The following is a 21,047-nucleotide window of genomic DNA, read 5'->3' on the forward strand; positions in this document are numbered from 1 at the left end:
AGTGTGCTGTAGCTATGTCAAGACATTTCTCCAGCATTGTTACTTATTCCTATTAAGTGTAATAAACAACACTAATGCTTTTGGCTCTTCTTTCAATGTAACACAAAAAATGAGGAAAATGTGGGAGCATTCTTGGTTTTTTGCTGAGTGTGAAGAGACTCAAACTGTACAGCAGGGCCCTCTAGTGGGCCGCAGAGCCACTGCAGGTAGAGTGGTGCATGTTTGGAATTGTTTGGGTAAGTTTGACTTCAAAAACACAGAAAAAAACTTCCCTTCTTTCTTCACAGTCACTGGATAAAAGCCAGACTTTAGAAAAGTCCAATATCACCCGATGGTTTGGTGAGAACTGCAGTGAATATCTTCAGTTTTCTAATAAACTGCACTGCTGTTCCTGTATTACTACACATCTGCAAAAATGAACCCATGGTCAAAGTATTTTTGACCTTTACAAATCAAATGAATTATATACACTAAAAATAATGTTATTTAATTTGAATAACTCACATATAACTGTTTAATTTGAACAACTGAGCTATAACTTGACTGTGTAGAGTCACTGAAGTCAGTTTGAAACCCCTGGATTAGACTGAAAGAGTATCTGCTCCCCCTTGTGGACAACTTGCAGAATTCAGGGGCTAATTCAAAGTGCTCGGAAACAACAACAAAACAAACAAAAGAAAACAACAACTACCAAACAATATGGCTCAGTTACAAAACAAACTATAATAAAATAAAAAATATATAAAGGAAATGCTACATAGATATGTTGACACATACTTTAATGGAAATTTGAACAACAGTAAATATTTTAAAAAAATAAAATAAAATCCTAATAAAACATTTAACAACTGATTTTGAAAATCCAGAAAATAAAACAGATGTGTAACCTTTAAATTTTAAACAATTCAACAACAATTCAAGAACCTAAACGTGAACTGGAACAAGGGAACAAGAAACACAATAACTTAATAACAGGGAAAACATATATACATATTTTTTTATGATTCATTCCCCTCATCAACTTGCTGAGCAGCTTCCTGCTCAGTGGCTCTGGGTGCAAGAGGTGGTGGGTGCTGCCGTGACATCAGCTCTTCCTTAAAAGTCTCAGGCAGTGACTGATGGGTAAAGAAGGCTCCCCTGCCAGCCTGACAGAGATACAAGCATATTTATTGCATTACACATCTCTGTCTAAACAATATTAACGAAACATTTCAAAGATCATTGCAGCCATTTTTTTCAGCACATCTTTCATGTAGTGTAGTAGAAACAGTGGCTTACAGCTGGAGGACCAGGCTGTAGTGGGGGAGGGTACAGGTACCCAACATGTACAGGGGGCAGCCACATGTTGGGCAGGAATTGATGAGATGGAGAGGGATAGCTGCTGGCGTGAAAGCCTGGCATGCTAACTGGACAGTGAACAAGAGGCAGACGTGCCACCTGCCTGAATTCACTGAAAAAAGGTGAATCTGGAAGGAAAGATAAAGCATTATAAGCTACTGTACATTTAAAGACACAGATTCTTACTCACACTCAACACTGAAGACATTTTAGGTTACTTCTGAGTAAGTCTAAATTTTGAGTTATTAAGTCTATTTTTTTGTTTTTTAATTCAGTGGCAGACCTCACCCAAAACTATGGATCAAGATGAAAATACACTAAAACACACAGAATTTAAAAGATCAGATGAAATGAGAAAAATAAGATATTATTTATTTACCCCAGGAAATTCCTAAAAATAGTGAGAATAGCCCAATAAATACAATAAATATTATAAATAAATAAAATAAATACAATACAAGACAAAGTAGGTCAGTAAGATTAAAAAAAATCACACAAAATTAGATGCACAGTGGAAAAGAAAAAAGAGATTCATTTGCATGGATGTACACCCACATCAATGATTATGCAAATATTAACAAATACAGTTTATGAATGTAGTTTAAACTATTTAATTATATAGTTTATTGTTATATATAATGAAACAATAACACTGAATATTTCATCAAGTGGGTGCACCTCCGGCACAAGTTGTTAAACTTTGTGACAAGAATAATCAGCAAAGACCATAAACAAAATTATCATTAGTATTACTTTTATACTTTAAATAAGTCACAGTAAAATGTCTCACTTTGTATGAATTAGAATATCAGTGCTCCATGAGGTTTAAACCTGCTAACTTCAGCCCCTCTCTGTCCCTCTTAATGTCCTAAAGATATTACATTTGTGAAAAGACAAGTCAAACTATTCTCTCACACTTTTTTCTCTTTTTTTGTGCAGGTATTTAATTCAGAATCATGCATATGTTTTTAATGCATATGTAGATGCATTAAAAACAAATAATAATAAAAAAACAAACAAAACAATCTATCTTTTTTTTTTCCTTTCTTTATTCAGTAAGTGTTGACATAAAGTTGGAGCAGTTCACATTCATTTAGCATTTTCAAAATTCACTAATGTTAGGACCTATTGTCCAGAAGTTCAGCAGAGGCTCTCATCGTTTTAGCATTGCTTTTGCCAGACTGAAGGGTTTTATTACAAAATACCTTTTACATGATTTGAAAATGTGATTTGATCTGATTAATTGCCTCAAACTTAATTCATTTAAGTCTAATACTTCAGTCTGGCAGCCTGTCATCTATCAAACCTAAGATTTTTATTCTTAATAAATAAATTAATATTTTTCTTGATCCGTCGTCCTTCATCCATGAACTGAAAAGTTGACAAAAACAAAACTATATTGTTTTTTTTTGTTTTGTTTTTTTTTTCCAAAACAATCTATCAACTGAAATCCTATGAAGGACATAAGAATGTCAGATTATTATTTCAAAATTTCCACTTACTAATTCAAATTTCTGTGAAAATAACTACAAATTGAGATAATAACCTTAAAATTTGAGCTATTAAGCTATTAAGAAATTTTAATAGCGATATAGTAACCGGACAGTTGGCTTAATTCTGCCAGTCAAAAGTTCGTATTTATTGGCGGAAACAAGCTCCCATACAAGCTAATACGGGAGAGAGAAAAAGATGTCAGTTGAGTTTTATAATTTCTTGCTAATTCGTTTAGATGTCTGCTTATATTAACGACTTTCCCACTTCACGTTAATCCAGTCCGTTGAGCTCAACGTTTCATATTTCATAATTAACAGTATTAGCTTAGTGAGAGGTGTAAATTTACCAACAGCCGACGGCAGCACATCCCTGCTGTCGCGACAGCCGGACTCGGGCTGTCCTCCCGCCTCAGGCCTACTCCAAGGGTAGGCGGGTGAGCCCTTCTCCGGGCTTCCTCCGGGTGGCGGGAACATCGGTTCAGATGTGGATGGAGCACCCCCATCTGGGTTCGAGGTCCCACAAGCCTTGTCCCTCTGCTCGTTAACCCTTCTGGCTCCGGGCTGGGTCTCTTTCATGGCTCTTTTCATTTCCCTCTGTAGGGCGGCGATCTTCGTCCTCTCCGTTATCAGGTAGCACTTCCAGCACTGGCACTTCAAGAAAGGGCAGACGTTTGTGTGGCCCTTCTTCGGGACGATAATCCCGTGGTGTCGGCACCGGGCGCATTTTGGCTTCCCTGCGTAGTCGTTTGTCCCTGCTGAGTCTTTAGGTAAAGACATGGACATTTCATTAACCGTGGTGTCCGCACTAAATCAACCAAATGGGCCCACTCGTGTGACCCAACGTGAACTATGTTTAAAAAAAAGAGAGAGAGAGAGATACAGAGGAAAAAGTATCAATTTCAAGTCTGGGAAATCTGTCACTCTCATTGTCCCACAGGCAGTGAGCCAATCAAGTGCTGAGTTTCTCAATTTGCCTGACCAATCAAATTTGGCAATTTGATTGGTCAGAGCAGAGCAATTGATTGGTCGGAGCAGGCTGCTAATGTCAGGTCACTCTGGGGCAAAAATGTTTCTCATTACATCTTAGAACGAAATGTACATTTTAGACAATTTTTTATAAGTAAAGATAAACCTACAGCAAAATGTTATTTGTACAGTATGACTGTCATTCGTATAATTTCGTTAGTTTGAGGGTAAGTTTTGCAAAACCTCACCAAAACCTTGGACTTTTTTTTAATCCACCCAGTGCAGGTGTCAGCTGCAAAGTATTTTTTTTCTCCATTGTGCTGTACAGTTATGACACTTGCTTCAGTAACAGGGTCTCTTCTGCTGATTGCAGTGAAACCCTGCACAATCTTGTATCAGCCTCCATAACATGTAAATTTAAGGGCCTCGCAGCGCTATATAAATAAAACTGACAGCAGGTTTTTCCGACTGTCTTGTTTTAAACAATGCATATGATGAAAGCGACATGAGGTAGTTTTGAGAGGCAAAAGATGTGGTGCTGGTTTGCATAAAGCATTTCAAGAACTAGACTTGGTGCTTTGCAATTTTTTAAGGATAATTTGGGGAACGAACCAAAGAAACCAAGAAAAAGTGAATACGTGCACTTTTATTTAAGGTATTTTTTTTTAAATTATTTGCAGTTTTTTCAAGGAGGAGCAAATTAACAGATCCTTGTTATCTTCTAGATAGAAATATGATATATAGCCTACTTATGTAAATTAAATCCTATTTAAGAAATTACTGATTTATTACAGTGTAATTGCATTTGGAGCCTCTGAAGGCAGCACAAATGTTTGAGGAGTAACTATAAGATGTTGAAATCAAATAGTTGAATACCTCTTATCTCTTACTGCCCATCAAAAACAAACAAACAAACAAAAAAACATGTAAGCAAATTTTTACACACAATAAATATTTTCAAACACAGCCTGAGGGTTAACATTTAAGACAGAGACAAAAAAATGTAGATAATTTTTTTTGAAGAGATACTGTTTGTATGAATTATTTCATTTTCATGTTAATTTCCTGGCTCAGAATTGGTCTTTTTTTCTTTTACTACATTATAATAAAAATGTCCCATGAATTTGAGTACATGAAAAAAAATCTGTTTTTTAAAAAAAGATTACCATGCACAGACCCAAGGGCGTAGATTTGGTTTTGGCATTGGTGGGGACGGATGATTCAACCACCGAACCCTGCCCTGTTTCTTTTTTTTCCCCTTTTTGTCTTTGCTTCTTGATAATAAAAAAAAAAGGAGAAATATACTTGCCTACATATGCTATTCTACATGCTTTTAAACCATTTAAAATTACAATTCATAGTTTTATATGTGAATTGTATAATGTTAAATTGCTTAAGTATTTTAGACTTTAGTTTACTTCAGCCATATTCCATATAAATCAGGTATCATACAAAAATAAAAATAGAGTCATGACAATAAAAGAATATGACTTTAAGAAATTAACAACATTAGTTCAGTTACAGTACACCAACATCTCTTATACATTAGCACTAAGGGAACACTGAATGACCTGGTGGTTTTTGTCCATAAAACTACTCATCTAAGATTACCACAAAGTAAAAGATCTCTCAGCAAAATTATGCAACATTTTAGGCACACTATTGCTCCTATCAACTCAGTGAGCTGGGATTTTTTATTTTAAACATGAACTACTGTTACAGCAACAGACATGGACTACTGGTGTCCCACACAACAACTCAATGTCCGCTATGTGAAGGAGCCAAACACATGCCTGCTCCTCTCGTTAACTGAGATAAACTGCTGGCATATTTGTTTTACATCTATACTGTCCAGTCTCTCCTGGTGGACATGGCATACAGCAGCATTGTTTAATCTCATTTGAGTCATTGTTGACCTTAGCCATGTTTTTAGTCTTCTGAGAGCACTGAAGCTTCTTCCAGCCTCAGTACATGCGTTTTATCCTCAGATTAAAATTATTACTATGTGCTTGATGTGCCTCACCTTTGGCCCTGGCTCTGCCCCTCTGACTGCACTAGGACATATTGCCACATGATAAAATAACACATTGATTCGTGCCATATAAAAAGTGAGACGTGTCAATTCAGATTCTTTGTCAAATAAACACTAATGAATCAATTTACACCAGCAGCCTAACAATTGTTAATAATTATTTAGTATTAACTAGTATTTAATAAATACTAGTTGATCTATAGCACCAAATCATCAGTCAGTCACCTGTGACCTTGCCTCTTCACCTCTGTCCGAGCTACAACATGGCAGAGCTGCCTCTGTCACCTGATAAATAACAGTGAGACATTCCAAATATATGCAGTCACATATGTGCTTCAAATACAGTCATGAACCAACAAGTCATCATCCAACTTCACCTGTGATCTTGTATCACCATTGCTCTCTGAGCTTTGTGTTGGTTCTTCTGTCACCTGACAAATAGGACATACATGACAATAAGAATAAAATGAGTAGCTGCTTCAGTGTTTCTGTCAATTTGTGCAGATCTTGACTCATCAGTAATGTTTGTAGGCTGAGTGCATTTTAAAAACAATTTGTGCAAACTGCACTAAAAGGTGGAATATTTGCAAAATCATAACTACCTCATGATATTTTGTCTCAAAAATTAACCCTATGAATATGTCAGTACCACTAGGATGAAATTATTGTGTCACCAACATTTTAACGTTAGACATATAATTTTAACAGCCTCTGTAAACTAATATCCTGGCTTGCTCGAGGCTGCCGTTTTCTCTGACAGTTTCAATCAAAATTAGAAATGCTACTCTGAGACTGAGAGAACTAATAGTGCTGCATGTTGTGCAGTTAGTTTCCAAAACACGTTATTCATGGTTGCATACAATTTTAGACTGATGTGGGCCAAAGCCTAGCATAGCCTGTAACGTTATTGTGACGGACACATTTTATGAGTGAACTTGACTTTAAGCGACTTACAGGTTTCTTTGAAAAATACTTTCTTATATCCAGGATCTTCCGTTTTGCTGCCGTCCTCCTCTCCTCCTCGCAGCGCAGGTTTGCCGCTGCTAAAACTAAACAGAGCTCCCTGAAAGGCACAGCCAATCACATTGGCCAGATTTGTCACATGACGTAGGACTCCAGTAGAGAACGTAATTTAACTCTTTCTACGCCGCTGGTTGAATGAGACGTTGACAGATCGTTTTTTCTTTCTATCGGGTTTGTTTTTCTTTACTCGCAGAGATCAAATTATTGGTGGGGACAATTCAATAATCGCTGGATATTGGTGGGGACACGTCCCTTCCGTCCATGCCAAATCTACGCCCTTGAACAGACCCAAAGTCCTGAAATCCCTTAACCTTACCATGATCTGGCAAATCTACCCGCAGCTCAAGAAATGGGAACGCGACAGATCTATATTTTTTTTTAGATCTGAATAGCTCTTTTCCTGCTACTTATTAACAACTGCCTCATTTATTTTTGTTGTAACTAAAGTTTTTTGTTTTATTTGCATCACAGAAAAATTAAGCTGTAGCTGAAGGACATCAAACGTGCCTCTGACAAAACAATCCACACATGAGGAAAATTAAATCAAACATACCTTTAACCTTAGATTTAAATCACGGCAGAAGAAGAAAAATTAAATATAGTAAACCTCTCATGTTAGCCCAGCTCCAGATGAGCTCTTATCATCATCAAGTAACTTGACACTGAAACGTTATCACACTACTGGATAATAATGCAATTTTTGTACAAAATTGTAATTTTGGTATGTTTCATTTTTTCCGGACAATTCCAAAGATTAACCCTCCCTCCCTCTGTAACTGATACACATTTCAATCCAGTTGCAGATTGAGCATATGAATAAAATTTTAATGAATTTGGTTTAAATTATGTATTTCTTTTCTCATAACTTTTTTTTTATTTCAATCTATAGCTAAGGGGATGAAGTTTTGGCCATCGATGTATCACATCCACGCTGTGGCTGTAGCTCAGGTCGCAGAGCAGGTCAGCCACAAATCAGAAGGTCGGTGGTTCGAGCTGCTCATGCCAAATATCCTTGGGCAAGATACTAACCCCAAGATACTAAGAAGCTTCTCGGATGAGAGGTGAAACGTCTTCAAGCAACTTAAAGAAGTCCAGACGCTTTTCGTTGCAAGCTCCTTTGACTACGATGACCTGGATGACTGAGAACCGCCAGTGTCCGGCAGCCTGTCAGTGCACTTTGTAGCTGTGGCTACAATGTAGCTTGCCATTGCCAATGTGTGTGTGAATGACTGAATGTAGTGTAAAGCGCTTTGGGACTGAGTAAAGCGCTATACAGGCCATTTACCATGCTGACCACCAACTTAAATTCATCAAAATCAAGATAATGTGGCAGCTTTTAGACATTGAAAACATACTTTTTGTATGTGTATCTAATTCAGTTTAGGCGTTTAGGCTGAACATTTTTTACAGTCATTTACATCAATGCTAAAATGAAAAATATTTTTAAAGACACTTTTCATTTCTAAATTCCTGTAGTTTGTTATTTTTAATTGAAGCCACTGGAGATGGGCAAAAGAGCTGTTTGATCGCAGCAGCTCTCTTTACCAACGCAAGACATCTTTAACTTTCTCCACTGTCATATAAAGACTACAAATAAAAATAAAGTTTAATTATAGGATTAAACTAATAAACCCCCAGTAAACTAGTCTATATTGATGTACTTTAAAAAAAATTAGACCATGCGCCGACATTTTTAATCAGTGAATGTGTTGCTCATAGTTGACTGAAAACTGCTAAATATTCTTCATTGCAATGAATACACTTGAGAAAACATTTCATTTTCCTGTTTATTTACACAGGGTGGGTGTTACATTAAAATTCCTCATCACCATTTTTATTATAAATACACCATTTTAAACAAGGCTTGATGACCCTCAGTAAAATACATCCTTCAAACCTTTCAAAATATAACAAAACAAAACGCTTTAATGGATACAGATGGATTTCATTTTTGCACCTTTTAAATGTTAGTTATTCATGCACGTTTAGAGTATGAAAATAAAATGATACGGATCCATTGTGTTTACAAAGGAGATTTAACTGAAAACAGCTATACGTAGTGTAAAATACAAATACTGGGTCTGGTGCAAAGCTTAAAGGTCTTTCTCAAAGAAATGCTAAGTCATGGCTTATAGCAACTGCGCTCTGTATAATCATCAGTATACTGTACAGACATTATTTGCCTTTGAAGGGGGAAAAATACTTGAAGTATTTGTGACATACTGGAACAGACTGTAAAAAGGCTTACCTGATAACACACTATTTATTAAATTATGGATAGTACTGCTTTTTCAGTCAGTTTACAGCATGAAACGTCTCCTAATACTCATCAACCCAGTAAAGTGTTAAACAGTATTTTGCAGGCACTTACAAAGCATGGTTTAGGCCTTTAAATGAGTTCAAGGTTGGATGCAAGTTTCAAAATGGTCCACTGTTAAAACAAACTGATAAAATATTATATGCGCAAATGTGTTTCAGTGCTGTTGCATAAAATTCTTGATTACAGTGAAGGTCAAAGTCCAAATTACACCATGGGTCTCTGGAAGACATCTGAGCAAAGTGAACTGTGAATCAGAAGAATTCAACACAAACATTAGACTTCCCTGAATTACACAATCACAAAATGTAAGTAATCAAATCATAAATGTCTACCTACCTTTTAAAGTGTCCAGAAAGGCTGGAATTTAATTGTGTTGGTCTTGAAGTTTGATGTGTAAAGTCCAGAAGTGTCTGACGGTGTTAATGGTCATATTAAGCTACATTATCGTTTCATTTGTGGGAGCTTGCTCTTGGAAGTCCAGGTTTTAAGACAGACAAATGGGAATGGAGAAGACTTCAGATAGGGGTAGAGTCTATACGGCAGTGCTGCCCAGGAGACAAAAGATCTTGAAGCTTGGCATATCCTTAAAGCAGTTTTATTAATCCTCAGGAGACTCAATATTCTGCTCTGCAGAGTTGCTTTTTATCTTTCTTTAGATAAAATTTTCAGAAATATACACATGTACAGGAATTTGAGTTTTTACATCCAATTTGGTTCTAACAGTTTAAGCTAAGGGTCATGAACACTTTTGGTTACAGTGTAACACGGTATTTCATTTAAGTGTTTTTGGAACAGTAAATGCTTATGATGTTAAACTTAAAAAATATCATGTGCACTTGAAACATCTGTGATAGATACTGAAAATAATGAGCGGTTGCTAGCTGCTTACAGTACATAATCAGAAAGTCTGATGAGAAAGCATGAACACTAAATGTAAATGTGACATATACAATAAACAAAATAATTCAATTTGAAAGTTATGTAACAGCCCCATGCAGAGCAGAATAAAGGTAGTCTTTATTCCACTGAGAGTTAGGCATCTGGTGAGCATTGTGGCTTTATAGCATATCCTTCCCTTACAGATCAGTATCTGCGGCCATAGCTTGGGGAACTGTAGGAAGAAGAAGAGAAGGTTGTTGTGAAGCTTGATCCTGTAGCATCCATGCTGCCTCTTCTGGAGCCTGACCTGGAACCAGTTCTAGAGCCAGACCGTGAACCAGTAGCAGAGCCAGACCCACTGATGCTATAGGGACTGTAAAGGCCTTTGCTTGACTGAGATGAGGCTTCAAGTAGTCGCAGACCAGTTCCCTCCTCTGTCATGCTCCTTTCAATTGCATCCTTGTAGGAGATCTTCAGCTTGGTTTTAGGGCACGTGAGGTATTTTGAATATGCACTAACGTCTCGTAACTTCTGTGCAGTGCGTGCATCTAAGGTGCCCTTCCTCACGGCCTCATCTATGGAGACTCTGCCTGTAGCATCCGGTTCAATCAATCCACCAGTGAGATACTGGACCTCTAGGAACCGTTGTCCGGCCTCATAGTACAGCCAGCCTTTCTTTAGAGCTTGGGCTGCTGACATTTTGGTTTTAGTCCTTGGATCTTCAAATCCATTGTACGCCTTCTGAGCTAAACTGATACGGTCCACCATAATTTTATCCACAAGCCCTTTATTCATTGCATCTGCAACTGTGAATTTCTCTCCAGTGTTTGGGTCAATGATGCCTCCTGTGCAGGCCTGAGCTTCCAGCAGCCTTTGACCTGTTATATTATCAACAAGGTTTCTGTGGATGGCCTCTGTGACAGACACCTTCTCTAATGTCTCTGTGTCTAAAATACCAGCTACAGGGCCAGTTTCCTCTGTTGGGTCAGTCCATGTGGTTGCTGGTGTTTTTATGGAAGGTATTGGGCTCATGGGGTAGGAAGAAGAGGAGCCAAAGGAGGATGAGCGTGATCTGCTTCCGCTCATATTTCCAGACAGCATGTCTGCAAATTCTGTGATGGACAGCATTCCTGATCGATACTGATCCAGGGCCGACTTATCAATCAAGCCCCTTGAGATTGCATCATCGATATCATACTGTCGACCAGACCTCCTATCAATGATCATGGATTTCACAACTCCGTCAGATGAAGTGATAGTAATTTCCTCCCATTCACACTCCTGCTCTGCAAGTTCTAGATAAGTCTGGTGGTCAATAAGTCCTTTCTGATATGCTTCATACACAGACATCTCTTTGCCAGACTCTGGATCGACGATGACAACCCTTCGTTTGCGAACAGAAGATTTGGACGATGTCTTTCTCTCACGCTTCTTTTCTTTCAGAAGCAGAAGAGCAAGGCCAGTCTCTGGGTCTATCATACATCTCTCCATCAGCTGCAGGTAGGTGAGGTTTTCCTCAGTGTTGGGGTCAAAGAAGCCCTTTGTGTCATCAGAAGGGTCAGTAAGGATACCATTCATTTCTTCATCAAAGAGGCCACGTTCATAGGCTGTTTCTACTGGCAATCGGAGACTCTCTTGTGGATCAATTATTCCACCAGTAGCGATCTGAGCCTCCAGCAGACGAATGCCATGGTCTTTCAGAATGAGTCCCTTTTTCATTGCCTGGAAAAGAGAGATAACCTTGCCAGAATAAGGGTCTTTGTAGCCTGTCACAGCTCGCTCAGCTGAGAGGAGTTTGTCTTTAAACTCTGGGCCAACAACACCCATTTTAACAGCTTCATTGACATTTAGTTTTAGGTTCTTAATTGGATCAATTACATAACCTGTGGCAGCTTGAGCCTCAAGAAGCTCAAAGGCAGTCCCTGGTCTGATCATGTTTTTCTTCATCGCTTGGTAAATTGATAGACGGTCTTTGCTTGATTCTACATACACACCAGCAATACAGCTGGTCCCCTCAAGGTACTTCTTCACATCCCTGCTGACCTCCTCCACTGTGATGATCCCCTCAGTGAGATCACTGTATGTCTTTTGGTTGATAATCTGCGAGCGGAGCAGCTCATCCACAGTGATTTGTTTTCTGAGACCCTTAAAGAGAAGCCTTCTGTCTGCCAGTGAAAGCAGCCGCAAACCACTTTCTTTATCCACTCTGCATCTTTTCAGCAGCTGAGCATAGGACTGTTTCTCATCTGTTGTTGGATCAGTATAACCTCGCACATCCGCAGTAGGCTCAGTTATTCTCTCAAGTGTCTCCTTGTTGATGTATCCACGCTGCATGGCAACATCTATGGGGAGATGGAAGTAGTATTCAGGATCCATCAGTCCTCCAGTGGCATTCTGGGCCTCCAAAAGCCTTAAGGCATAATCCTCAGATATGAGGTCTTTTTTCATTGCCTGAAAGAGAGAAATCACTTTTCCAGTGTATGGATCCTTGTAACCTGTAACTGCTCTCTCAGCAGAGAGAAGTTTATCATGGAGTTCAGGACCTACAAGCCCCTTACGTACAGCTTCATCAACTGTTAGAAGTTCGTCTTTAACTGGATCAATCATGAATCCAGTCGCAGCTTGGGCCTCAAGGAGATTCAAAGCAACTTCGGGCTTAATCTTTCCATTCTTCATAGCCTGGTAAATGCTGATCTTGGGAGGACTGTCTGACATAATTCCAGCAATACAACCAGTGCCAAAGAGGTACTGCTTTACTGTTGGCATTTCCATTACTTCCCGAATATTCATCTTTTCTTGTTTCAGAAGGTTGTATGTGTGCAAGTCAATAATTCGGGCATTGTACAGCTCATCAATCGTAACCCTTCTTCTGATTACATCACATGACATACTCTGCTCAGACTTTAGTGTCTCCCTTTGTTCAATTATTTCAATGATGACAATTAGCATTCTTTCTCTTGTGATTTGCCCCAAGCGATACTGCTCCATGAGGCGGCGCCTCTCTTCTGCTGGAAGAAAATTTGAGTTCATGACTTCCCAAATGGTCATACTCTTTCCTGCAAAACTCTTGAGTGGGATGTCAATTTGAGTATTAGCTAGATCTGTTTGGGCTTGCTCCTCTGAGTACTGGTAAGACTTCTCAACAGGAGCAGGAGATTCAACCTTTGACAGGGGGAGGTAGCACAGACCAGTGTTGGGATCTCTTTTGCATTTCTCCAGCAGCTCCTTGTAGGTCACTCTTCCATTGGTGTTGGGATTAGTGAAGCCCTTAACATCACCTGTGGGTTCACTGAAAGATTTAGCCATTTGTTTGCTGAAGTAGCCACGCTGAATGGCCACATCATTGGGAACACGATGGCTGCTAACTGGATCAATTATCCCTCCAGTGGCAAACTGGGCTTCAAGAAGAGGAATAGCATGCTCCCTCAGTACAAGCTCTTTCTTCATGGCTTGCAACAGAGAAATTTTATTGCCTGTATATGGATCTTTGTATCCTGTCACTGCTTTTTCTGCTGAGAGGAGTTTCTCGTGAAGCTCTGGACCAACGACTCCAGCTTTCACAGCATCATCTACAGAGTATTTCAGGTTTTTGACCGGATCTGTTATGAAACCAGTTCCTGCTTGGGCCTCAAGTAATGTGAGCCCAGTGCTCTGTTGCAAAATACCTTTTTTAATTGCTTGATAGATGCTTAACTTTTCATCTGAATCTCCCATTGTGATACCATCAATGCGGTCTGTGCCCCGCAGGTACTTCCTGACTTTATCAGTTTCACTGACTTCTTTGGGTGTCTTTTTACCATTTTGGAGTTGGTCAAATGTAGCCTTATCAATGATGTTGGAATCAAGTAATGAACTGGCAGTGACTGGAGCCCTTAAGCCTTCGAAGCAGGCCTCTTCTTTTGTTTTGTCTTCTTTTTCATCAACCATTGTTATCACAATCTTTATCAGCTTTTCAATTGTCACATAACCCATTCTGTACTGGCGAATCAGTTCTATCCTTTGTTCCTCAGTGATGTATTCAGAGTGTATGATTTCCCAGATTGTGACTTTCCTCCCTTTGAAAGGTCCATACTCCAGTTCCATGGTGGCTTGGTTCAAAGCTTCCTTTGTTTTAGCTTCTGTAATCTGTTTGTCTTCCTTTGGCTTTGGAGCCTTCTTTGAGAGAGAGAGCAATGGAAGTCCAGTTTCTTTGTCTATGACACATTTATTCAAGAGCTGAGCATAAGTTGCATCCTCTTGTGAGTTGGGATCACAGAAGACCTTTGTCTCGTCTGTGTTTGTGTTCAAGGTCTTGGCGATTTCCTCGTCAAAATACCCACGCTTGCAGGCGATTTCATGTGGGACGCGATAGCTTTTAATGGGGTCAATAATTCCACCTGTTGAAAGTTGTGCTTCTAGCAGACGGATGCCATGTTCTCTCTTGATAAGGCCTTTATTCATGGCTTCAAATAGAGATACATTTTTTCCTGTGTATGGATCTCTGTAGCCACTGATAGCTCTCTCTGCTGACAGAAGACGCTCATGCAGCTCTGGGCCAACAAGACTCGACTTAACAGCTTCATCAACGGGGACTCTTTCATTTTTTACAGGATCAATTATAAACCCTGTTGCTGCTTGAGCTTCAAGAAGATTCAAGGCCGTCTCTGGAGAAAGTAATTCTTTTTTCATAGCTTGATAGAAAGGCATTTTCTCCTTGGTTGGTTCATAGAACAGTCCAGCAATGCTGGGCGTCCCATTCAGTGCCTTCTTCACAGGATCCATCTCACAGATCTCTTTAACTGTTATCTTTCCATTACTCAACTTGTTGAGCACATCTTTGTTTATAACCTTGGACTCTAGCAGTTCATTGGCAGAGACTGGAGCCCTCAAGCCATTGAACACATTTTCCTTGTTCTTCTCCTTGTCTTCCACAACAGTAATGACAATTTTGATGATCTTTTCCACTGTGATCTTGCCAGTCTTGTACTGTCGGATCAGCTCTCTTCTTTGTTCTTCTGTGAAGTATTCTGAATTTATGACTTCCCAAATGGTGACAGTTTTTCCTTTGAACTTTCCAAAAGGAACATCAACATTTGATTTACTGAATATGTCTTTAGTCTCCACATCTGTGTATGTTCTCTCTGTTTGAGCTGCTTTCTCTGTCACTGGTAATATCAGCAGGCCAGTCTCTGCATCCTTGTTGCATTTTTCCAGTAACTGTTTATAAGTGAGTTGCTCCTGTGTGCTTGGGTCAATGAATAACTTGCAGTCATCGCTGGGATCGCTGAGTTTTTTGTTGATATCTGCATCAAACTGACCCTGCTTGTAGGCTGTTTGAAGGGGAACTCTGTGGCTGTTGATGGGGTCAATAATGCCACCAGTTGCAAGCTGTACATCTAGGAATTTGGTGGCCTGCTCCTTCTCAATAAGTCCCTTCTTCATGGCCTCAAAAAGAGAGATTTTGGCTCCACTAAAAGGATCTTTAAAACCAGTGGCTGCCCGCTCTGCAGACAGCATCTTGTCATGAAGTTCAGGGCCAATTAACTCCTCCTTAACAGCTTCATCTACAGAGAGAAGCTTGTTTTTCACTGGATCAACAATGAAGCCTGACGCTGCTTGAGCTTCCAGGAGCATTGTAGCAGTGTTTGGAGTAATCTTCTTCTCTGTCATGGCCTGATAGAGACTCATTTTTTCTTTGGAAGGAGTCAGGACGCCTCCAACACAGCTCTCTCCCTTAAGATATGCTTTTAGCTTCTCTGTTTTTCCAAGTTCTTGTACAGAAACTTTGCCCTTTTTCAATTTATCAAATTCCTTCTTGGTCAGGACACCAACTTCATGAAGCCTTTCAGCAGGAACCTTCTCTCTTATTCCGTCAAATGCCAACATTGATTCTCCATCTTTCTTCAGCCCATCCTCAACAGAGCCATTGAAAACTTTCTTTGTTGTTCCTACCATTGTCATAGCAACTAGCTGTTCCTCCGGGACCTCATCGGTCTGAACTTCAATTTCCTTTGTTGTTGATGAACCCTGCTTTGAAGCAACCTCAAGATTCTGAAGTCTCTCTCTGAGCTTTTTGTTCTCCTCTTCCAAAAGTTTTTCTTGTTCAATTCTTTTCTTTTCTAGCACGTCCAATTCTCTCTCTCTGTTTTTCATCTCTGCTTCAGCCTCCTTTTGTTTCTTTACAGCTTCATCCATAATGGCCTGAAGTTTCTTCCTTTCCTCGTCCATTAGCTTACGCTGACGTTCTTGTTCATCTTTAAGAGCCTTGGCCTTGTTTACTTCATCCTCAAACTGCTTTTCAAGCTTCTTTTTCTCATCTTCAACAGCCTTTTCTCTCTTCAACAGCACCTCCTTCTCAGTGATGAAAGACCGCTGAAGTATAGCTTTCTGCTGCTCAATTTGTGCTTGTTGGGCATTTTCCATCTGTTAAGAAAAATATATTTTTTAAAACGGCAGTAAACTGTTAGTGAAATATCACTCATCAATAAATGCATCTTAGATATTTGAAGAAATCAGTATATCTATATATTTAAAATATCAATAACACTTTCATGTCTCTATGAAGCTACAGTTAGCAGTTAGTTAATTTAGCTAGACTGGGTACTGCTAATCTAGCTTTGCCCAATAAAAACAAAATTCACCCCCTTAAAAAAAATTACATAACATATTAAATATAATTTAGTTAAGATAGTGACAATGAGAAAATGCATTGCTCTTGACCAAACAACAGCTACCATGCTAAGCTAACTGTTGCCAAGCTTTTTGATATATATATATATATATATATATATATATATATATATATATATATATATATATATAGTACTGCTACTATATCTTTCTGTAATGTATTAAAGCATGCTAACACAAACACTCTACTGTCACTTAAATGTTTAACAGGACAATATTAACTATAAGCGTCTTAAAACTGAGTAACAGTGTTAATACAGGCCACAATACCTCTTTAGATTTCTTCTGAAGCTCCTCTGCATCCTTTTTCAGTTTCTCTTTCTCCTTTTCAAGGTCTGCTAGGGCTTTCTTCAAGTCATCAGCTTCTCTCGTGCTCTGTAGCCTCTGTGTCTCCAACTTCTGCACAACGATTTCTGTTGTTTGTTTTTCAGTCTGTTGGAGACGAGTTTTTGCTTCGTCGGCTTGCTTCTTGAATTTCTTTGCCTCCGTTTCAGCTTTAGCTTGAGCATCGCTGAGCTCTTTCACCTTCACTTTCAATTTCTCTGCTTCAGCTGCAACTTCAAACTGCCTCTTTCGCTCGGCTTCCAGGGATTTCTGGAAATCCTCTGTCTCCTTATCAAGGCGCTGTTGGATCTGTTGTTTGTCCTCCAAAAGTTTTTTAGCTTTTTCCTGTGCCTGGTTCTTCTGTTTCTGGAGTTCCTCTGCTTCAGCTTTTAGTTTTGTAGCCTCTTGGATGGCCTGCATTTTCTCTTTTAGCATTTTCTCTGCAAGTGCCCTCTGTTCAGCCAAGTCAGATTCAGCAATCTGCCTTTGTCTGGCAGCTTCTTCAGCTTCCACGCTGAGTCTAGCAGCTTCCTCTGCAAGGCTCTTCATTTTCTCTGCTTCCTCTGCAAGTAATTTCTGTGTACTGTCTTTGTCCTTCTTCATCAGGCGCCGGTTTTCTTCCTCAATTTTGAGCTTAAGCTTCAGGAGTTCTTCCATCTGGATCTTAACTTTCGACAACTCATCCTCCACCTGTGCCTTTTGCTTGACAGCGTCATTTACTTCACCTTTAACTCGCTGAAGCTCTTCATCCAACACCTTCTTCTGCTTATCAGTTTCATCCAGCTGAAGTTTAACCAGTGTCAGTTCCTTCTCCACCTGCGACTTCTGTGTAAGTGCTTGTGCTGCCTCTTTTTTGTGCTTGGCCATCTCTGCATCAGCCTGCTGCTTCTGCTTTAGGGCTGCTTGCTCAGCTGCAGCTCGCTTAGAGGCCTCTTCCTCTGCTTCTTTTCTCAGTTTCTCTGCATCCTTCTGAGCTTTGGCCTGTTTAGCGGCTTCTTCTTCTGCAGCTTTCTTCAGTTTTTCAGCTTCTTCTGCTTTTTGGCGGAGCAAGGCAGCCTCTTTCTCAGCTTTCTCTTTGGCTTTCTGAGCAGCTTCTGCAAGTTTCTTAGCATTTTTGAATTCGTCTTTAAGCTTCTCCTGAGCAAGGCTATCTTCTTTATTCTTACTGAGAACATCTTGAGTTTTCTGCTCTGCGGCACTGCATTTTTGTGCTGCCTCTTTGGCTACAATGACCTGCTTTTCTGCCTCTTTCTCAGCTTGCTCTTTCTGCTTATTCGCTTCTTCTGCGTTCTTTTTGAGGCGTTCGACTTCCTCCTGAGCAGCTTTGCATTGACGAGCTGCCTCCTCTTCGGCTGCAGTTATCCTCTTCACCTTCTCCTCAGCCTCTTTCCTCTTCTTCTCTTCCTCTGCAGCAAGCTTTTTTAGTTTGTCTGCCTCTTTTTCAGCCTTAAGTTTGCTCTTCTCAGTCTCATCTGCAAGATCCTTCAGTTTCTTTAATTCACCCTCTAGATCTGACTTCTCTTTTGAGGCTTTCTCAAAGTTGATTCTGATGATATGAATCTCCTCTTCGACCACCTTCTTTTGCCTCAAAGTTTCTTCCACAATAGTTTTTTGTCTCACCAGCTCAGAGTCAGATGAGCTCTTAAGGTGTGTGATTTTCTCCTCAATCTCTAGCTTATGCTGAGCAGCTTGGTCCTCCAGCAGCTTTCTTTGATAAGCTTCCTCCTCAGCTTTTCTCTTTAGTCTTTCATTCTCTGCTTCTTTAGCTTTGAGGGCGATCTCCGCTTCAGTCTTTAGCCGAGTTGCCTCATTGATAGCAGACAGTTTTTCCTTAAGGATTTTTTCTGCCTCAGCTCTTTGCTGGGCTGCCTCGTCCTCTGCAGTCTGCCTCTGCTTCTTCGCCTCTTCGGCGACTGATCTCAGTCTAGCAGCTTCCTCAGCCAGTTGTTTCATCTTCTGCGCTTCAGACTCAAGAAGCTGTTTGCTCTTTTCTGTGTTTGACAGTGTCACCTTCTCAGCTTCAGTCTTCATCTGTAGCAGAGCGTCCATTTCACTTCTGACTTTAGCCAGTTCGTCTTCGAGCTGTTTTCTCTGTTTTTCTGCAGCATTCACCTCGTTCTTCAGACGCTGGAGCTCACTATCCAACAGACCCCTCTGCTGCTCAGCATGTTCAAAGTCAGCCTTTAAGCGTATGCATTCTTGCTCTGCAGACAGTTTTTGTTGGGCTATCTGTTCAGCAAATTTCCTCTGTTTTTCCAGCTCTGTTTCTGCATTCTCCTTCTGTTTAAGTGCAGCATCTTCAGCTTTAGCCCTTTTCTTGGCATCTCGCTCTGCTTCAACCTTCTGCCTCTCTGCTTCTTCTTGAGCCTGACTCTTCTTTTGAGCTTCCTCCTCAGCTTGTAGCCTCAAGCGGAGGGCTTCATTGGCTTTCTGTCTCCATGTTTCCAGCTCTTTCTCTGCTTGCTCCCTGGCTTTGTTAGCTTCCTCTTGTTGTTTCCTGAGTTTTTCGGCTTCCTCCTGTAGCTGAAGAACAGTTCCCTGCTCTTTCTTGAGGGATTCTTCCAGTTTTGTTGCCTGTTCATTGAATGACATAGCTTTGGTTTGCAACTGTGTGGCAGCAGACTTCTGTGCCACCTCTTCTACAACTTTAATCTGCCTCAGTTTTTCCTCCTCAGCCTGTTTCATGCGCCTCTCTGCCTCTTCGGCTTGTAGTTTAAATTTCTGCAGGTCATCCAGTGCTTTCTGCTTTTGTTTGGCTGCCTCTTTTTCGGCTTCAGATTTACGCTTTAGCTGATCTTCAGCATTTTTCTTTTTCTGAGTCTCCTCAGTCACCTGTTTGCGAAGCCTTTCCGCCTCGTCTTGAGCAGCCTTCCTGAGCTTCTCAGCTTCAGCAGCTTTGTCTCTGAGCTGCTGTAACTCAGTCTCAGCTGTGCCCTTCTGTTTCATTGTTGCCTCCAACTGAATCCTAATTATGTGGATTTCTTCCTCGATCTTGGTACGACTGATGAGCGCCTCTTCCAGCTGCTGACTCTTGGACTTGATCTCCTGCTCTGACAGACTCTTCAGCTGATGCAGCTCCTGCTGAATGTTTTGCTTCTGTTTTTCAGCATCCACTGCAACGTCTTGTCTCTTATTGGCCTCTTCCTTCATCTTTAACTTCAACTCCTCTGCCTCTTTCTCTGCTTTGGCCACAGACTTAGCGTGAGCTTCAGCCAACTGTTTCTGCTTATCTAATTCCGCCTGCATCTCTGCCATCCGTTTCCTCTCCGCTTCTTTAACTTTTTCAGAAGCTTTCTGCATTAATAAAAGAGTGAAGGGAGCTGCATGTTAGAGGTTTTAGATTATAAAATACAACTATAGGCATAGTTATGGCTCAATATACACAACACAGATTTTTAACTGGAGAGATAATTCTGCATTGGGAAATGCTTTTCACGTTCATTTAACGTATGGCACACAATGTATGACACTTTACTTCACAACACCGGACAACACTACAAGTTGCTTTCATGCATAATCTGTGTAAAAGGTCTGGTAATATTATACGGTCATTATTATTATGGAGTTGGTAAAAACAACTGCAAATTCTGTTTACAAGTGAACTCATCACAGTGTTAATATTTTGAAGGTGTGGAGGTTTTGTTGCTGGTGATGTATTTTAGTGAAAAACTTGGATATGTAATCGCTAGGATTTAATTCAGTCACAATTTTATACATTTCTCTCCACCACTCATTGATTTTCTTAACATAAGTAGGTTTTATTGAAAAGTGTAAAATAATAGGAAAGAAAATAGGCAAATGATAAATAATTAGCAGCATGCAAAAAGTGCCGAGTGCAGATTAAATAATCAAACATATATATTTTTGCAGCAATCGGGATGAAAAGAACATCGAGCATAGTGATGCAGCAAACACATCATGACTTCATGTAACATTTAACACAGCAAGCTTGGATTTAAATGCACGTGACACGACACAAATCCAAGATCCCTCAAGTCTGAGA

General features: G+C 39.9%; 2 protein-coding genes across 14 annotated transcripts in view; both read right to left on the reverse strand.

Moving 5' to 3' along the window:
* Nucleotides 1-844: 844 nt before the first annotated feature.
* On the reverse strand, nucleotides 845-4,446 carry LOC146363324 (uncharacterized). The gene is made up of 3 exons (XM_084918906.1): nucleotides 3,179-4,446; nucleotides 1,279-1,466; nucleotides 845-1,145 (listed from the first exon to the last, which is right to left on the reverse strand). The coding sequence occupies exons 1-3, from the start codon at nucleotides 3,612-3,614 to the stop codon at nucleotides 999-1,001; spliced, it is 771 nt and encodes a 256-aa protein (XP_084775032.1). The 5' UTR covers nucleotides 3,615-4,446; the 3' UTR covers nucleotides 845-998.
* A 4,179-nt stretch (nucleotides 4,447-8,625) lies between these two features.
* pleca (plectin a) overlaps nucleotides 8,626-21,047 on the reverse strand; it is a 108,118-nt gene continuing 95,696 nt past the window's right edge. For all 13 annotated transcript variants that reach the window (XM_084918891.1, XM_084918890.1, XM_084918893.1 and 10 more), the window contains 3 exons: nucleotides 16,991-20,338; nucleotides 9,509-16,453; nucleotides 8,626-9,416 (listed from right to left, as the gene is read on the reverse strand). In XM_084918891.1, the coding sequence (XP_084775017.1) occupies nucleotides 10,256-16,453; nucleotides 16,991-20,338 (9,546 nt within the window). In that variant the 3' untranslated portion in view covers nucleotides 8,626-9,416; nucleotides 9,509-10,255. The remainder of the gene's footprint in view (nucleotides 9,417-9,508; nucleotides 16,454-16,990; nucleotides 20,339-21,047) is intronic.

The sequence above is a fragment of the Perissodus microlepis genome, chromosome 22 (genome assembly GCF_051167445.1).
Source record: "Perissodus microlepis isolate ML-2025 ecotype Zambia chromosome 22, ASM5116744v1, whole genome shotgun sequence".
In the NCBI taxonomy this organism is placed as follows: domain Eukaryota; kingdom Metazoa; phylum Chordata; class Actinopteri; order Cichliformes; family Cichlidae; genus Perissodus; species Perissodus microlepis.

Excerpts from the sequence above, each read along its gene's own strand:
- LOC146363324 (XM_084918906.1), bottom strand. The coding sequence starts at position 3,614 with ATGTCCATGTCTTTACCTAAAGACTCAGCAGGGACAAACGACTACGCA. Across the intron at positions 1,467-3,178 it reads TGTGCTGCCGTCGGCTGTTG|ATTCACCTTTTTTCAGTGAA; the intron begins GTAAATTTACAC and ends CTTTCCTTCCAG. Across the intron at positions 1,146-1,278 it reads TACAGCCTGGTCCTCCAGCT|GCTGGCAGGGGAGCCTTCTT; the intron begins GTAAGCCACTGT and ends TATCTCTGTCAG.